This window comes from Zootoca vivipara, chromosome 3, assembly GCF_963506605.1.
Source record: "Zootoca vivipara chromosome 3, rZooViv1.1, whole genome shotgun sequence".
NCBI classification, from domain to species: domain Eukaryota; kingdom Metazoa; phylum Chordata; class Lepidosauria; order Squamata; family Lacertidae; genus Zootoca; species Zootoca vivipara.
This window is the reverse complement of record NC_083278.1, coordinates 106,218,907-106,238,009: the sequence shown is the minus strand read 5'-3', so window position 1 is coordinate 106,238,009 and position 19,103 is coordinate 106,218,907. Positions and strand designations below refer to the sequence as shown.

Genomic DNA, 19,103 nt, shown 5'->3' with positions numbered 1-19,103 from the left:
TCTTAGACATGGAAAAGTACAGTAAATACAACCAGTCAGTCAGTCAATGCACTTATGTGCTTTGCCACCGAACTACAGCCCTTGCCTGATGTCATGTTGCTGTTTACTCAAACAACTGGGGAGGGAGGGAATCGTGCTGCAAATCACTCACATGGAGTGCAGATCTACCTTCTGGCCCACCCCTGACATGCAGAAGACCTTCCTTGGGTGTCACATGACTCACCACTGCCCTTTAAGGCGGTGCCTCGGTGGAAGGAGTGAGACAGGAGGAGCTTCTCTTTCAGTGGCCGGGAGAGAGGGCATTGCAGAGGCAAGCATGGCTCTGTTCCCTTCTGCCTGCTTCTGCCTGCTTCTCCTCTTGGGGGCTTGCTCCGGGAGACAGCATCCCATCTGTAAGTTCTCGGACAAGTTGGTGTTCACCTGCCAGGACACAAATGTGACCCAAGTGCCGCAGGACATCCCCAAGAACGCCACGGAACTGTGAGTAAATTGGTCAACAAAAAGAACTCTATGACAGATTTTTTGCTTTGGTCTCTGGAGATTATCTCCTCCTTTGATGTGTTGGGTTCACTCTTTCCTGCAGATTTTCAGAGGGAGGGATGGCTGGTTCTTCTGGGACCACGGCAACCCTCCCCCAAGGCGTTTTGCAAGCGTTGGAGAGAGATAAGTTGCCTGTGCAAAAAAATGTTTCAATCTGAGTTTCCCACAGCAGTGGGGGTTTCCAAAGTAATTTATGATATTAAGCACTTGGCATTTTCTCCCAAACAAAAAACCTTGCTGCTGAAACTGAACAAAGCAAAAGTCCATCTGCTGAAACTTATCCACGGAAAATCTGGTAACCTTTTCAACAGGAGCGTTGTAGCAACTAGCTCCTATCTTCTCCTCTGAGACGTTTTCTCCTTTGCAAAGAAGTTGGTGGTTTGCATCATGATCGCATAGTACTTTGCGGAGTTTCCTAAAAGTGGAGTGGGGAGGAGGCGCGTGAGGGGGAGTCCTAGATAAGGATGGTTTTCTTTTAAAAAATTTTTAAAAAGTGGGGAAAGCAAATGGTCCTTATGGGATAAAATGGAACAAGAACAGCTAATGAGAATAAATGAAGACAGATCACTGTTGGCTTTCCCAATTACAAGGCGGTTTCTTGAAGTTCCCATTTATTTCTCGGGGACTGACACAGGCAGTGTTCTTTATCAGATGTTTCGCAGCTCTGTAACACAGAGATTACCACCGATATTTAACGGTGTCCTTGCTGGAATAAAATTGTGGGCTTTCTTCTTGATGAAGCCCAAATGGCAGATTCTCACCCTGTGCACGAAAGATACATAGCAAGGATTTGGTCCAGTAAGGGGCCCTACAATTGTCCCTGTATCCGTGAAGGTTTGAGAGGCGTTGACACCAAGGACAGGGAACCTGTGGTCCTTCAAGATATTCCTGGACTACAGCTCCCATCATCCCTGAACTTTGGCCATGCTGGCTGAGGCCAATGTGAGATGGAGTCTGAGATCTGGAAGGTCACAGTTCCCCCATTTGTGCCTTAGTAGACCACATCACTTAAGCATCACTGCAAAGCATTGTTGCACATGTCAGGGTGGTTTTAGGAAGAGGGGTTGTCAGGGTCTTTCTAAGGGAAAGAGCATGTGCAGGTTCTTCCTTAGGCATAAGATCTCAACAAAGTTTGTTTTCAGCAGCAAACCTCAATGCAGTTTAATTTATGGAATTTCTATGTGGCCACACAATGCATTTAAAGCACTCTTATGCCACTTTAACAGTCATGCGAAACAATGAAAAGGTAAACCACCGTGAGGTGCAAATTTATGTATATACAACCTTCACATATACAAGGAGATTCAAAAATGTGTGCAAAATCTCATGCTCGAGGTCATAAAAGTCCAGTATAATGTGCAATAATCAAGTCTGACAATAAAGTGCTATGATGTATCATGCGTTCTTATCTCTTCCCATATGTTCTTATCTCATCGACGGGTGGCCAGCTTCTTGCCCGTTTCACAGGAATGGTTTCCATAGCTGCCAAGTTCTCCCTTTTTTAAAGGGAAATTCCCTTATGCTGAATAGGCTTCCTCGCGAGAAAAGGGAAAACTTGGCAGCTATGATGGTTTCCTCAGGGGGCGGACTCTTTCTTAAATAATAAGAAGTTAATATGATGCACCATAAATGCTTATACATTTCTTTAAAATATCATACAGAAATGTTTAAAATTACTCACCAAAGGTTCATGTGTGAAGGCTTAAAAAGACTGCCAAAGCTCACAATTCTCAAAGATTGGTAAAATGCAACAGTTGGTTACAAGGTTAAATACAAGGTTAAAGGAAAATGCAGGAGATGGAAAACAATATTAAGGAATTTGAGAATAGTTTGAAAGAGCTTAAAATAAAAAAATTCAACAGGGATACTAAAGATTATGATACGGGTAGGGTTTATAATTGGTGGCAGAATTCCAAAAACCCAAAGAAAAAAGTTACATGGGCCACTCCAGTAGAGTCTCACTCTGACTTTGAGATTACAGATGGGGAAAGTTCTGAATCAGCCACGAATTCTGGAGATGAATTTCTCCATGAAAATTCCTCCAGACCCAGATACTGGACTAGGAACAACCGCTCAAAGGGGCATTTTTCCCAGATGCGAGGGAGACGACACAAACAAAGGAATTAATAGTCAATTTATCTACCCGACCTCTGAGCTTTTTGGAAAGGAAAGTGTTAAACCTGGGTTTGGGTTTTGTGCCAAAGCCCCGATATAACTCATTTAATACCCGAGTGGATGTCTTTAGGCTGATTAGACTTATAAAATTAAAAAAAGGTTTTGGCAATACACCTATAGACTCATCTGTACCTAGGTTTAGAAAGAGATCCACATACTGTCCCAATGTTGCAGACCCACTTATTACCACGTTTGAACAGATGGTTCTAAGAGACATCACTAAATTAGAACAGGAGACCCGATCTAATTGGTCCAACTTATCGAGGTTAGAATATAATGTCTCACGGTGGTTTACCTTTTCATTGTTTCGCCAACATCACCGTGTTGTCTGTTGTTGCTGCTACTTTAACAGTCATAGCTTCTCTCTTAAAGGATTCTGGAAAGTGTGGTTTGTTAAGGGTGCTGAGAGTCCTCTGTTCTCCTCCCAGAGTTCCCTGGGGTGGAGGAACAGCTATTAAACTCCTTTGGGAACTGGCCTTTGTGTTGGTTTTGAAAGAAAGAGAGGACATAGCAGACATGGATCAGATGAAATCTGACAAAATTATTTCTCCTGTGTAAGTTACTTCTCCATTGCATGTAAGGGCAGAGGCAATAGTTTGTTTCCCAGAGATCAGATAGAGATAATAACTTTCTCGAAGGTGTTTCATATTATTGGGAAAGTATACCGGGGGGGGAGGTAAAGGGGAAGGGAGCACAGAGAACCTGCACAGGTACCATAGGCTCCCAGCTGCAGGCAGTCACCTACCCCAAGTTGGAAGGTGATGGGAATGATGATGGACGGGTGTGCTTGTCTCTGCTGTTCTCCTCACTTGTTTAAGGTAAAGGTAAAGGGGACCCCTGACCATTAGCTCCAGTCGTGACTGACTCTGGGGTTGCGGCGCTCATCTCGCGTTATTGGCCGAGGGAGCCGGCGTGCAGCTTCCAGGTCATGTGGCCAGCATGACTAAGCCGCTTCTGGCGAACCAGAGCAGCACACGGAAATGCTGTTTACCTTCCCGCCATAGCAGTACCTATTTATCTACTTGCACTTTGACGTGCTTTCAATCTCACTTGTTTACATTCCCCTTTTCGGAATGCCTGAAGAGAACTTGCATTTCTTGGTAGACATGTTTCTGGGCCGCAGGCAGAGCAGGACACATCTTAGCATCTCAATCCCCTCTCCCTCCCAAATGACCTCATGTAGAAAACTAGCATATCAGGGAAAGGCTAGGCAACTTTTCTACGTGGAAGGAATTCCTGCAAGGAGCAGTATTCAGTCAAATCTGCTAAATCTGAAGTAGTACATCCCATATATAGGTTTAACATTTCACTGAGAGAACTTGGCAAAAAAAAAAACACCTCAGGAAGTTACCTCACTGTACATTCCATGACCCATCACACAGGGGAGAGATTTCTGGATATAATGCATAGCCCCCATAGCATGTTGAGTGGCACCAAAATGCTCTTTTCAATGGACATACTCTGCCTAGAAATGGTACTGGCCCAGTTCACACAACACTAAGTCATGGTTTACTAAATCCCAGTTTACTAAACCATGGCTTTGTGCTATGCGTGAATGCTGCCCAATGGCTCAACTATGGTTTGTTAACTGCCAACATACCATGATCTGAAGCCATGGTTTGTTGTTGGCTTACAAACCTTTCCTTGTTTACCTATAGCTTGGCATTACATGTGAAGCCAGTGCCTCTTCTTAACCACGTTTCGTTTGACCACAAAATTTCACACCACATTCTCATGTTTTCTATTGCATGAAGGACCCACAAATTCACTCCACATTTTGTCTTAGGCATGATCTGGTTAGAGGCTAGGCCAGGGGTAGCCAACATGGAGCCCTGCAGATATCGTTGGACCATTGGCAGAGGAGCATTGGAGTCCAGCAATTCCATAATGGCTTCCTCCCATCTAGACCTAAGCAGAATCACCACTCGTCTTTGAAGAGATTTCAGTAGTAATTATCTTCTAAAACTCTTTAGATTCTTCACCTAAAGAGGAACCTCCAGAGAGTTGCTTCCAATTGTGTTTTAGGCTAAATTTCAATGGCAACTCCTCTCCCCCCCCCTCTTTTGGTAACATTTGTTCTTCTCATCTGTTCCTCTCATCTGTTCCTCTGTGAAACTAATCACTCAACAATCCAAAATTGGAAGAAAGGCAGATGGAAGCAGGAAAGAGATAAAAAAGCAGCCATTAATCAACCCCCTAATAGGCAAAGTGTTCCTGTGCCAAAATATTGAGCAAAAAACTTTTGTTTGGCTTTTGTGATTGTTGGGACAATGCCTTCTTCTGAGAGACTGAGAACTTGCCATTATCAGAAGTGGTTTGCCAGCTGGGGTCAACTCACTTCACAAGCTTCCTAAGGAGGCATGTCACCTGTTACTCACCTGGAGAGAGGTGAGAGGTGCCAGGGAAGTTCATGCAGCGAAAATGTCCTAGTGGAGCCAGTTTGGTGCCATTAAATTTGCACCACTTTAACCCCCCTGTCCCTTTGCCCCTGCCTCTCTCCTTCCAGTTCGCCTTCCAGCTTCGCCTCACCCGTTGAGACATTTCTGGTTATTATATTATTCTGTCAGTTTCATCCCACCTTTTCTCCAAGGCACTCAGTATGTTGAAAATGGTTCTTCCCAAGTTCACATTATTTTCATAACAATCCTGTGAGAAAGGTTAACCTGACAGCTGGTGACTGGTCCAATGTCACTCAGCGAGATTTTAGGCACAATGGGGATTTGAGCCCTGGTCTTCCCAGTCCTAGTTAGACACTTTAACCACCTCACCATGCCGAACGTTGTGAAATGTCATGCCGGTGATTGCTAGGTGGGTGCTTCAGAAATTCTACTTACCCATAAAAAAAAAGAAATTAAATACAAAAAAAATTAGGCAGAGCTGCTTGAAAGCACCTGTCCAGCCACAAACCTTACTCAGTGACTGTAGGCCATTCACGCTTATTCTAGCCAACCTTGAAGGGTTGTTGTGAAGTTAGAATGGAAAAGGGGTTGCAAAGATCACAGCTTCTTGAGAGGAGCGATGGGAGAAAAATGCAAAAAAAAATAACTTAAGAATTGCCAATTGGGTGTCCCATCCATGTACTAACCAGGTCAGACCCTGCTTAGCTTCCAAGAAGAATACATGTGATTTCCTACATGTGCACAAGTGACACCCATGCAGGAAATCGAATTAAGCAAAATTTAACCCCTCATCCCCCTCGTCCTCCATGAGATCACCATAAGGCTATGTGTATCTTCCATGAAGCAATCCATGAAGCAAGTTTTTCTTCCTCCCACCCATCCATCGCCTTTGTGCCTGCACACCCCAGGCCATTCCTTTGCTTTGACGGGCAATGATTGAAGAAAATGTTATGCAAGTTTCACATGGGTAAGTCTGGCTCAATGCATGGTAGCTTTATTGACATTAGAAGCAGAGAGAGAGATTTTTCAGCCAGAGCTCAGCTCCAGCACCTCTCAGGTGGGCACCATTGTCATTCTAATAGAACAAGGGAGAAGTTCATGGTGAGATCCAGCACCTCTTCTTCTAGAAAAACAGCACTGATTAAAAGAGATACCAGTTGAGGTTAAATGAGTTCCTCGCCCTCCTTCATTTGAAATAATCTTATGAATTTCAGAAGCAATCAAGGTTGCAGCATAAAGGTTGCCGTGCTTCCTATCCAGCAGCTATTGAGTCTAGACAGAAAAGCTGAGACGCCCAAACAAAAAATTTGAATGGATTATCTCTGGTGTTAATTGTTTTGCTTGCCAAGTTTTATCTCGGAGTAACCGTCCTCAAAAATCTGCTGTCTTGTTGATGGTACATCCTTTTCTTTTACAAAACCCCAAACTTTTTTTTTCCCATCAAGAGTAAAGGAGGTGGGTTGCATAAACCATAATAACATCCTTAAAGCAAGTTGTGTACTGAAAGATTGGAATTAATCACCCAGACATTTTTTACAAGCAGTTTTGTTCAAAAAATTTTCTGCCTCCAGTTCTTTCAGACATAAAATACAGGCGTGGGTAAGTTTCATTTAACTGAATTCCGCACAAGTCTGATTCACCAATGCACACCTACTTACCAACCAAGGCCTTACTAAAATATTCCAAATATTTGCCGAAAAGTCTGTAAATCATGCATGCAGAGTTGAACACTTGAAACTGGAAGTTTCTGGGTGGTATGAGTTTTGGATTGCCTTCAGAAGTCTTTGTTTGCAGGCCACAGAACATAATAATAATAATAATAATAATAATAATAATAATAATAATAATTTATTTATACCCTGCCCTCCCCAGTCAAAACCGGGCTCAGGGCGGCTCACACCAATAAAATTACAATAAAACATAAAAAGCAATTAATTAAAATACAGATTAAAATACAATATAAAATTTAAAATTCAGCCTCACTTTAAGTAGTCCATAAATCCAAGCCATGAGGGAGGAAAACACAGGGGTCAGACTAAGTCCAACCCAAAGGCCAGGCGGAACAGCTCTGTCTTGCAGGCCCTGCGGAAAGATGACAAATCCCGCAGGGCCCTGGTCTCCTGTGAAAGAGCGTTCCACCAAGTTGGGGCCAATACTGAAAAGGCCCTGGCCCTAGTAGAGGCCAATCTAGCCACCTTATGGCTCGGGATCTCCAGAATATTGTTGTACAGATATATTCAACAAATATTTAGTGAATATTTTGGAGAACACAATTTCGCTATCTGTGAATCCTGGCCATGATTGTGGATCCAGATTTAATCAGTGTTTAATATTATTTTAATACTGTTGAAGAAAGCAATGAGACTGAACAAAAGAAGCTGCTCTACCAATTCTGATCATTGTTCCATCTAGCTCAGTACGCATTGTCTCCAATGACTGACAGCATCTCTCTGGGGTTGCAGGCAGGGAATCCCTGGAGATCAGGGGATTAAATCTGAGACATGAAGCATGCCAGGTAGATGCCGCTGGTTCAAAGAGGTTAAAAGAGGAGGCCGACTCCTCTTTTAAAGAATTAAAGAATTCTGGGAGCTGTAGTTTGTTAAGGGGGCTGAGAGTTGCTAAGGCACCCCTATTCCCTCTCACAGAGCTGCAATTTCCAGAGTTCCCTGGGAAGCAGGATTGACTGTTAACTCACTCTGGGAATTGTAGCTCTCTGAGGCTGAAAAATCTCGGCCAAAAGAATTGACCCTGATTTTATTTCCACCCTATCCTTCAAATTGAATAGCCCTGACTGTGGTTTACAAAGCAGAAAGCACAGCTCTTCACTGCTTTCTCCAATCACCACTAGAGAGGGGAGGAGCTCAATGTCAAGTGGTCCGAGGCAGGCCACTGTCCTGCTTCTCTCCCTCTAATGAAGCCACCCAGAATGGCAATGGATCGATGAGCAGAGAAGTCTAATGGCTCTTAGTCCCAGCCTGGCTGGGAGACATTATGTATCTCCATTGTGGCTGGCAATAGCACATGGTGGGGTGGGGTGGAGGCACTTACCTGTCCTCCTGGCAGGTAATTGGCTGCTTCGTACTGGAAGTGGGAGGGACAAGGCGGCCGGAAGGTCAGCTCAGTGCAAACGCACCAATGGAGACAATCTGATTCTCCTGCTGGTCCACTTACACCATGCTATCCTCCCCTCTTCCTCTCGAGCAACTATCCTGCCAGGGGGTCAGGTAAGCTTCTCCACTCCATCAGGCCATTCACTAAAGGTGTCTCCTTGTTTTCTTTTTAGCTCCGCCCTTTACTGCTATTGGCTACATGGTTTTCATGGATGCGTTTGTTTTTATTGTTTTTTTTAAAAAAAATGCAGACATTTTTGTGTTAACAAAGAAGAAAATAGTTTAAACTGGTGAGTAAATAAAGGAGAGCCGGGGGGGGGCGCAACTTAGAAATCATTGTGAATATTCCAGAGGCTGCTATAGTTAGTGCCATTTATGTACAGTTTATGGTTATACATAATTTGCACAATTACAATGTAACTTTCTCGGCTCAATTTTGCCTTAAATTACCTCCAAAACAGCTTGTCGTACATTTTGTTTCATCGCGCCAATAAAAAACAAATAAACTTCTACCACAGGTTTAACAAGTCTTTTAGCTTATCAAAAGTTCCTTCCCATACCTCCCTCCCCCCTTTCAGTATAGCATGTTATTTTATACATCGGGATCTTGTGCCAAATTGCCTGCTCACTTTCTTTTAAAGCTGGGATTTGTGGTTTTCCCCAGTAGTTAGCAACGGGAATCCTTGCCGATTGTCAACTGCGTTATTGAGGGCTGCTGTTTTATAGAGTAATGTAAATTACCCTGGAAATGTTTAATTGAGTGGCAGTGTAGAACTGTGATAAATCAGTCGGTCCCTCTTTTCAAGAGTAGCCAGTTAGGATGATTCTGGAGAGATACAACAAGGGATGGGGGGGCACCCTCTTTCCTTGCTTCTTGTGTGGCCCCTCACCACCCACTCCGATCCTCAGATATTGAGTCAGTGCCACAAAGCCTCTGTGCTTGGTACTTTCATGGCCAACAGCCATTGGACCTCTCATCCATGAGTTCCCTTTTAAAGCTGTTGTCAGGAGCCGGGGCCCAGAGTAGGCCAGCAATAAAAAAATCACTTGTGTCGGTGAAGTTAACTCTTTATTCAAAGAAACCACAAACAGTGCAGGCCTAGTGATCACAGCAACTCTTCCCAGTAGGTCTTGCCCCAATGAAGCAATTGCGAGAACTCAGGGTCCTCACCTTCCCATAGCTTTCTAAGGCTCCTCCCCTGATTCCTTTCCTAGCAGCCTAAGGCTCTGTTGTCTTTTCTCTCTTTCCTCTGCCCTCTTCATTTCTCTGCCTGTTCTGGGAGACCAGGCAGGAGGGGAGCTGGTTGCAGCAGGAGGGGGAGACCCCCTGGCTTCTTCAGCAGCCTGCTTCATCTCTGTCTCCTGCCCCACTTTCTCTCCTGCCTCTGATTCTCAAGAGCTCTCTGCCCCAGCCTCTCCCTGCTCGCTAAACTCGATTACTTTTGCAGCTTCTGACACCTACTCCCTGCCCCCGCTCTCTCCATAGGTGCCAAGTTCCAGGTTGAAAAATCTGGGATCAGTAGCGCTGTGGCACCAGAAGTCACTTCTACGCTTCTACGCTGCGGACATTTTGGAAATGGGCACAGCGGCATCGGAAGTCGCTTCTATGCATGTCTGGAAGTCCGTAGAAGCGACTTCCGGTGCTGGCGCGGCACCAGAAGAACATGGCTGCCGGCAGGAGCTCCGTAATCTGGGGAAATACGGGGGATTTTGCCATTCGGGACACCCGCGGGAAACGGTAAGAAAATACAGGGGTTTCCCGGGGAAAACGGGGTACTTGGCAGCTATGGCTCTCTCTTCCCCTTCTGACCACTCATCGTCAACCAACTGCCTGGCTCTGAGCCTTCTTCCTTTGGGGGTTCCCCAGCTGGTGCCTCCCACCCCTCCTCTGCATCCAGCTGGTCCATGACAGCCATTGGCCATCACCACACCTTGCAGCAGTGAGTACCATTAGTTGATGGTCTGTTTCCTTTGCCCTGAATTTCTCTGCTGTTGTCCCTCCTCCTCCTGTTGTTGTTGTTGCTTCATTTTTCAAAGCAATTCTCAATAGGGACGCTTGAGGATTTCAATGGGTCCATGTTTTGTTTTGTTTTTAGAGCTGACATCGCTTTGGCAAATCCCAAACAGTGATTAGGTCTTGCTTTAAGACAGGTGTGGGCAGCCTTCCAGATGTTGCTGGATTCCAACTCCCATTATCCATGACCGTTCATTGGCCATGCTGTCTGGAGCTAATAGGAATTGAGAGTTCAGCATCTGGAGAGGTGTTGTTTCTGGTGCCCCTCTTTTAGGGTACAATGCATACCGCCAAAATGCAACTTGTAGCTCAGTTGTAGAACATCTGCTTTTGCACGCAGAAGGTCCTTGCCATCTCCGGGTAGGGCTGTGAGAGAACCTTGTCTGAAATCCTGGAAAGCCACAACAATATGTGGATATTGTTGTTCCAGAAAGACCAATGGCCTGCCTCAGCAAAAGACAGCTTCCTCTTCACCTGTGATTGTTCCTCTGAATGAGATGGAACAGACTTATGAATGAGCAGATGCAAACCTTCCACAGGCCAGAAATAGCTCGACCCATCCTTCCCTAGTTATAAAGAACAGGTCCCCTCCTGCTCAGTATGGAAGCATTAACTGGGGTAAAGCTGAAAAACAACAACAACAACAACAACAACAACAACAACAACAACAACAACAACAACAACAACAACAACAGCTGGTTTTGCCAAAGCAGAAACTTATCAGTAATCTCAAACACAGAGATTCTGGAGTTCATGTCTCCAATGGGTAAGGGAACAAGGACTCGATGTACTTCATGGAAGGTGATTGAAACAAAAGCTCCAGAAATGCAACAAAAAAGGGGAACAAACAGTTGTGGAAAACACAAATACAAATAGAAAACACCACTGCAAGCAGAATTCTCCACTCTCAACATTGTTTTCTTTAAAGCCATTATCACACACTTAAAATTGTGGAGTGGAAAATGAGTGAAGAAGCCCTCTTTCGGCACTGCACTTATCTTTACTTTTATTTATTAAATTTGTATACCACCCTTCGTCCGAAGATCACAGGGAGGTTCATAACATAAAAACACAGAATGAAAGCTCAAAATACACGCTAAACCAAACGCCAAACTAACCAGTGACACACACACACCCCTACAGACACATTTAAAAGGCCATAGGATGTGAACCAGCCAAACGCCTGGTTAAAGAGAAATATTTTCGCTCGGTGCCTAAAGATAGGTAATGAGGGCACCTTCAGCAGGTATAGCCAGTTTGTTGTGGGAATCCCAACACTCACCAGCCCCAGTCAGTATGGCTAACAGTCAGGAATGATGGAAGCTGTAGTACAGCGACATCTGGAGGATGCCATGCTGGGGCCCCCTAAACTTGACCATAAAGGAAATGTCAAGACAGTGAGGACTAGCACCTTAGCTCCATCCCAGTCACTGTTCCCGTTGCCCTCCAGCTCACAGAGGATCCACACACCTGTCATAACTGCACCTTACATTTAAAACAGTGCTATACCACTTTAACAGCCGTGGCTTCCCCCAAAGCACCATGGGAACTAGTTTTTTAAGGTTTTTGAGAGTTGCTAGGAGACCTCTTCACAGAGCTACAGTTGCAGAGTTTTCTCCAAAGAGGAATTGATTGCTAAAACCACTCCAGCCATTTTAGCTCTGAGGGGAATAGAAATAAATCGGGTCCTCCCTCCCTAACAAGAGGGCACGTGTTGCGGTGTGACCTGGGGACGTTTGGGTGGCCACAACACCCTATTGGAGGTCCCTCGATCCTGGGTGCAATTTGACCAATGGGATGCCAGCTAAATCGATCAAGGGACCTCTATTTAAGCCCACGCACGTGTCCCTGAGCGTCCTCTTTAGGGCTCTGTGCACCAGAACACTCACGCACCTTTCCCTATATTTAGGGCTTGCACGCATGACCTTGCTATGCTGTCATGTGTCGCCTGTCATTGGGACAGGGGCACGGCAGGAATTTCCCCCACTTGGCTGATTGGCTGGTGCCATTTGGGTTCCGCCTGCTGCGTAGCAAATCGTCACAACTTGTAAGGTTCAGGTGATGGGGTGACAGAGCGCTCTGGCCTGCCTGGGAAGGTAGTGCCAGCGCCGAACTACCAGGGAGCCGCTCTGGGATCAGGGGGCTGCACGCGACCACACATAAGTCCCCCCCCCCATTTGATGTGGGGAGCAGTCATTCCACTAAAGGAATCCACAGAGGCACTGGTTGGTCTTCCCTGTGAGGGGTTGTGCCCTGAGCACAACCAGGGAACATCTGGGTGGAGGACTAGCAGGGCTCCTGCTTTCCACTGTCCCAGGTGTTCACCCCAGGCTGACCTATGATTGGAGCCCTGGGTCAGCGCTTCCTGCAAGGGTGCAGGGAGCTAGTCCAACCAGAGCCTATGCAACCACTCACTAGATTGTAATCATAGAATCATAGAGTTGGAAGAGACCACAAGGGCCATCCAGTCCAACCCCCTGCCAAGCAGGAAACACCATCAAAGCATTCCTGACAGATGCCTGTCAAGCCTCTGCTTAAAGACCTCCAAAGAAGGAGACTCCACCACACTCCTTAGAAGCAAATACCACTGCCAAACAGCTCTTACTGTCAGGAAGTTCTTCCTAATGTTTAGCTGGAATCTTCTTTCTTGAAGTTTGAATCCATTGCTCCATGTCCGTTTCTCTGGAGCAGCAGAAAACAACCTTTCTCCCTCCTCTATATGACATCCTTTCATATATTTGAACATGGCTATCATATCACCCCTTAACCTTCTCTTCTCCAGGCTAAACATACCCAGCTCCCTAAGCCGTTCCTCATAAGGCATTGTTTCCAGGCCTTTGACCATTCTGGTTGCCCTCTTCTGGACACCTTCCAGCTTGTCAGTATCCTTCTTGAACTGTGGTGCCCAGAACTGGACACAGTACTCCAGGTGAGGTCTGACCTGAGCGGAATACAGTGGTACTATTACTTCCCTAGATCTAGATGCTATACTCCTATTGATGCAGCCCAGAATTGCATTGGCTTTTTTAGCTGCTGCATCACACTGTTGACTCATGCCAAGTTTGAGTCAGGTTGAGTTAAGCAATAAAGTTGTGGCCTAAATTCTGCCAAAAACCAAACCAAAAATTTGAGTCTTATCTGAATTTATTTCGGGGGGTGGTTAAAAGGTCTACACACGCAAAACAACGAGGGGGGTCTACACACGCAAAACAACGAGGAGGGCCCAAGGCCCATCTGGCCCAGCATCCTGTTCTCACCGCGACCAACCAAACGCCTGTAGGAAACCCACAAGCAGCATTTGAGTGCAAGAGCCCTCTTCCCTTCTGTGGCTCTCAGCAAATGGTATTCAGAAGCATTGCTGGCTCCAACCACAGAGGCAGAATCTTATTCTCCCTGAATTTGTTCCAATCTTCTTCTAAAGCCAGTGTGGTGTAGTGGTTAAGAGTGGTAGACTTGTAATCTGGGGAACCGGGTTTGTGTCTCCGCTCCACATGCAGCTGCTGGGTGACCTTGGGCTAGTCACACTTCTCTGAAGTCTCTCAGCCCCACTCACCTCACAGAGTGTTTCTTGTGGGGGAGGAAGGGAAAGGAGAATGTTAGCCGCTTTGAGACTCCTTTGGGTAGTGATAAAGCGGGATATCAAATCCAAACTCTTCTCCCTCTTCTTCTTTAAAGCCATCCAAATTGGTTAGCAGCCATCACTATCTCCTGTGGGTGTGAGTTCCACAGTTTAATTTCATGCACTGCAAACATTCAGTGTCAACATAATAAAAAAAGCACTGATATTGGTGCTACTTTTTGGTCACGCGAGTGACACAAAATGCCATTTTTTCCTCAGTGAATAAGGTTTTAATCAGACATTTTTATTTTTATTTATTGAATTTACATACTGCCCTATACCCGCGGGTCTCAAGGTGGTTCACAGAATAAAATCATTATAGACAAATAGGAGTCACCCAGGGAGGCTGATTGTGCTTGCAGGCTTCCCATAGACATCTGTTTAGCCACGACAAGAACACAATGTTGGACTGGATTGTCCTTTGGTCTGATCCAGGATGTCTCTTCTTGGCTTCTTACGCCACCACTGCTGTTATCCAAAACTGATTTCCTCTCCCCTCCAAAGAAAGAAAAAGAAAAATATCTCTTTTCCTTTTTTACCTGAAACACCTGAAACTTCTCGTTTTTCTACTTCCTGTCTCTGTGTTTACTTTTCTCCCATTAGATTGTGCCAAATTGTTAAAGGAAAAGCATTTCACAGTTGTGTTAGACGAGTCAGTAAATTTAAAGACAGCTGAGATAGTGCCGTTTTTCTTCCTTTTTTTTTTTTGCATTTCCGCATTTCAATTACAGATAAATGTTAGATCAGTTATAGTCCCCCCCGGGGGGCTACTCGTAGCACACTAATTTGAAACTTGTAACGGTGAACTGTGGAGATGCGTCTGCATTGGTTCTGCAACTCATTCTCTCGCTCCCTTGCTGGCAAACTCTGCTTGTGCGTTTGCATGTGCTGATATATTTCTTCTAGAGTGCAGTCCTGCGAGGAAAGGGGGAGCTGGAATTACACGATCTTTTTTTGCGGTGGGGGGTTGCATTTGAAGGGCATGTAAATTCTGTTGCACAAACAGAAATCCTTGCGCACACAAATAAGTGCTGAGCGTATAGAATCATAGAATTGTACAATTGTAGAGTTGGAAGGGAAATGGAGGAGGAGGAGGAGGAGGAGGAGGAGGAGGAGGAGGAGGAGGAGGAGGAGGAGGAGGATTTTGGATTTGATATCCCACTTTATCACTACCCTAAGGAGTCTCAAAGCGGCTAACAATCTCCTTTTCCCTTCCTCCCCCACAACAAACACTCTGTAAGGTGACAGGTAGGTAGCCGTGTTGGTCTGATGTAGTCGAAACAAAATAATAATAAAAATTCCTTCCAGCAGCACCTTCCAGCAGCTGAACTGCAACTTATTACCAAGCTTAAAACCACAGAGAGACCTGGATTGAATAAAGACACTGGATTCTTATCTCATTATACATGATAAAGCTGGAAGGAATTCTCACCCCTTGCTTTTTCCTGTAGACCATTTGCAGTTGTTGTTGTTGTTTAGTTGTTTAGTCGTGTCCGACTCTTCGTGACCCCATGGACCAGAGCACGCCAGGCACTCCTGTCTTCCACTGCCTCCCGCAATTTGGTCAAACTCATGTTTGTAGCTTCCAGAACACTGTCCAGCCATCTCGTCCTCTGTTGTCCCCTTCTCCTAGTGCCCTCAATCTTTCCCAACATCAGGGTCTTTTCCAAGGATTCTTCTCTTCTCATGAGGTGGCCAAAGTATCGGAGCCTCAGCTTCACGATCTGTCCTTCCAGTGAGCACTCAGGGCTGATTTCCTTCAGAATGGATAAGTTTTTGCAGTCCATGGGACTCTCAAGAGTCTCCTCCAGCACCATAATTCAAAAGCATCAATTCTTCGGTGATCAGCCTTCTTTATGGTCCAGCTCTCACTTCTCACTTTGCAGTTGTTAACGGTCATCAACAGCTACCAGTCTGTCAATCACCCACTCCCTCCACTCTTTTGAGTAATACCTCCCCCCCCCATCAGACTATATATAAGCATCTGGGGACTTCTGCTTCAGTGTATCTTCTGAAGAAGTGTGCATGCACACAAAAGCTCATACCTATGACAAACTTAGTTGGTCTCTAAGGTGCTGCTGGAAGGAATTTTTTTTATTTTGTTTTCTGTGAGGTGAGTGAGACTGAGAGACTTCAGAGAAGTGTGACTAGCCCAAGGTCACCCAGCAGCTGCATGTGGAGGAGCGGAGACACGAACCCTGTTGACCAGATTACGAGTCCACCGTCCCTGGGGGGGGGGGCTCGAACCACCAACCTTCTGGTTAGCAGCCTGATGCACTGACCCAATGCATCACAGTGCTCTGATTCTTCTTCCCTATGGGCTTATTGTAATGCAAAACAGCAAGCAAGGAACCTCAGGTTGGCAGATCAGCAGAGAGAATGTCCTGCCTAACCTCTTCCTTTCTTCCCTTTTGTCTGCTCAGAAATCTGTCTCTCATCCACACACCACTGTTTTCCCATATTTTCCCGGCCCCCTCCAGCAGAAAAATAGCATACCCGCTTGACAGCCCCCACCCCACCCCACTCAAATGCCAAGCTCCCCCTTATGCAATGTTGAGCTTTAAAGATCACCAGCGGAAACATAACAATTGCAAAACCACAGATAATGATGTATAGTTTGCCCCCTGTTAATTATAGGAGGTTGTCAAATTTGGAATTAGATCTATTTTCTTTCTTTGTAAAAGGTCATGAATTCTTGGTGCTGGGGGAGGGCAGGGGGTGGGGAGATGAGACATTCAATTGAAAGCCAGCCTTAAATAATAAGTATTAACAAGAAAGAAAGAAAGAAAGAAAGAAAGAAAGAAAGAAAGAAAGAAAGAAAGAAAGAAAGGAAGGAAGGAAGGAAGGAAGGAAGGAAGGAAGGAAGGAAGGAAGGAAGGAAGGAAGGAAGGAAGGAAGGAAGGAAGGAAGGAAGGAAGGAAGGAAGGAAGGAAGAAAGAAAGAAAGAAAGAAAGAAAGAAAGAAAGAAAGAAAGAAAGAAAGAAAGAAAGAAAGAAAGAAAGAAAGAAAGAAAGAAAGAAAGAAAGAAAGGGAGAGGCAGAACCTATTACTAATGACTCTTAATCTCAGGGTCATGGGATTGAGTCCCATGTTGGGCAAAAAGATTCCTGCATTGCAGGGGGTTGGACTTGATGACCCACGTGGTCCCTTCCAACTCTACAATTCTGTGATTTTGTAATGGACTATTATCATGTCAATAACTGGTGGCAGACAAACCTGTAGTAAAGGGGGTGGGACCAGTCTGGAGTGGCAAAAGAGGAAACCAATAAAGGGCTTCGGGGGCATAGGAAGTCAGATGAAAAATGTCTAAAGTTCAACTCCAGGCACCTCCGGTTAAAATACTCGGGTAGTATTTTAAGTGGGAGATGGGGAGAAAAATCTCTCTCCGCATGAGAACACTGGAGACAATATTTGACATGTCGGACCCATAGCCTGACTCAGTATATAGCAGCTTCCTTATGAAATTAGGGCACCTCCAGGAGAGATTCAAGTGCATACTGGGGAACATAGGTGGTGCAATTTAAAGTGGAAATAATAATAATAATAATAATAATAATAATAATAATAATAATAATAATAATAATTGTTTTATTAAAGTACGTTGTCAGCCTTGTGCCGTGAATCTGATTTAGAAAAAGAAACAGATGTTTTGCAGTTAGGAAAGTGATGAGGAAAGTGAGGGTAGTGACCTGGAAAAGCATCAAAAAGGGTCGAATGAGCAAGTGATTAAGACACCCTGCGACACCAGATGGTGCTGTGGAGTCCCATCTTTTGCCAACAGGATTTCCCTGTATGAAGTTTGCAGTGTGTTTAACTGAATTGCTTCAGCCCGTCAGCAAATCAGGACGAATGCTCAACAAAGATCAGACACGATCTAAACTCTGCATGAGCTTTGCGCAAGAAAACCAGGATGGATGCTCGGTAAACAGGTCATCTTGCCAGCCTTTGGAGAGGCACATGAAGAATGTGCTTCTCCAAGAATGAAGGCTGAACGGGGGGGGGGGGGGCTCTGAGATGGGAGTGTGAAATGCTTCCAAGGAAACTCTCTTGCAGGTGCTGGAAGAATCCCTTTTTTTATAACCACCGGCTGCTGCATTCTTTCGCCCTGGAGGACATCAGGCAGCTGGATCTCTCACCAAAGCCCAAGGCTGTTATTCGGCAGGCTGTAGATGGAGGAGGGGAGAGAACACTCAAAACCTTGAACAAAAAGAGTGCAAGCACGCTTCTGAAATCCATCTTATCCTAATGAGGTTTTGGAAATCCAGATTACTTGGCCTTATTTCCAATGGGGAAATGATGCCTTAGCAATTTTCCATTTGCTTGTTTGTTTATGCAGTGGGGAGAGAGAAATCTGAACTTTAAGCAAAATGCTGTGCATATTCAGTGTGCCACATATTTGAGAATTCCTTCGTCTAATTCACAGATTTCCCCTTTTTTACATGTATGTGGGTGGGTGCATGCACATCAATAAGACACTGTACTCAGAGTAAAAGGTAAAAGGACCCCTGACCGTTAGGTCCAGTCGCGGACGACTCTGGGGTTGCGGTGCTCATCTCGCTCTATTGGCTGAGGGAGCCGGCATAAAGCTTCCGGGACATGTGGCCAGCATGACAAAGCTGCTTCTGGCAAACCAGAGCAGCGCACGGAAACACTGTTTACCTTCCCGTTGTAGTGGTACCTATTTATCTACTTGCACTTTGACGTGCTTTCAAACTGCTAGGTTGGCAGGAGCAGGGACCAAGCAACGGGAGCTCACTCCATCACTGGGATTCGAACCACTGACCTTCTGATCAGCGAGCCCTAGGCTCAGCGCCACCCTCGTCCCTGTACTCAGAGTAGAGCTACTGAAATTAATGATCATGGCTAAATTAGGTCCATCAATTTCAGTGGTGCTACTCTCTGTAATACTCAGTTGAATACCACCCTATGAGATCTTCCAAAAATCTGCCCTTTTTCTTTATGAGTCTTAAAATAAATTTTAAAAAGCAAGTTCAGAAAAGCTTCCAAAAAGAGCAAACAAAATGATCCAGGGGATGGAGCAACTCCGCTATGCGGAAAGTTGCAGTTTTAGTTTAGGCAAAGTTTCCCAAACTTGGCCCTCCAGCTGTTTTTAGACTATAATTCCCATCATCCCTGACCACTGGTCCTGCTAGCTGGAGGTGGTGGGAGTTGTAGTCCAAAAACAGCTGAAGACCCAAGTTTGGGAAACACTGGTTTAGAGAAAAGGCAAGGGAGAGGTAACATGA

At 45.2% G+C, this 19,103-nt stretch overlaps 1 protein-coding gene across 1 annotated transcript in view; it reads left to right on the top strand.

Annotated features, from left to right (window-relative positions):
- Nucleotides 1–256: 256 nt before the first annotated feature.
- FSHR (follicle stimulating hormone receptor) overlaps nucleotides 257–19,103 on the top strand; it is an 88,166-nt gene continuing 69,319 nt past the window's right edge. Inside the window, exon 1 of the mRNA XM_035110488.2 lies at nucleotides 257–480. Within this exon, the coding sequence (XP_034966379.2) occupies nucleotides 317–480 (164 nt within the window). The 5' untranslated portion in view covers nucleotides 257–316. The remainder of the gene's footprint in view (nucleotides 481–19,103) is intronic.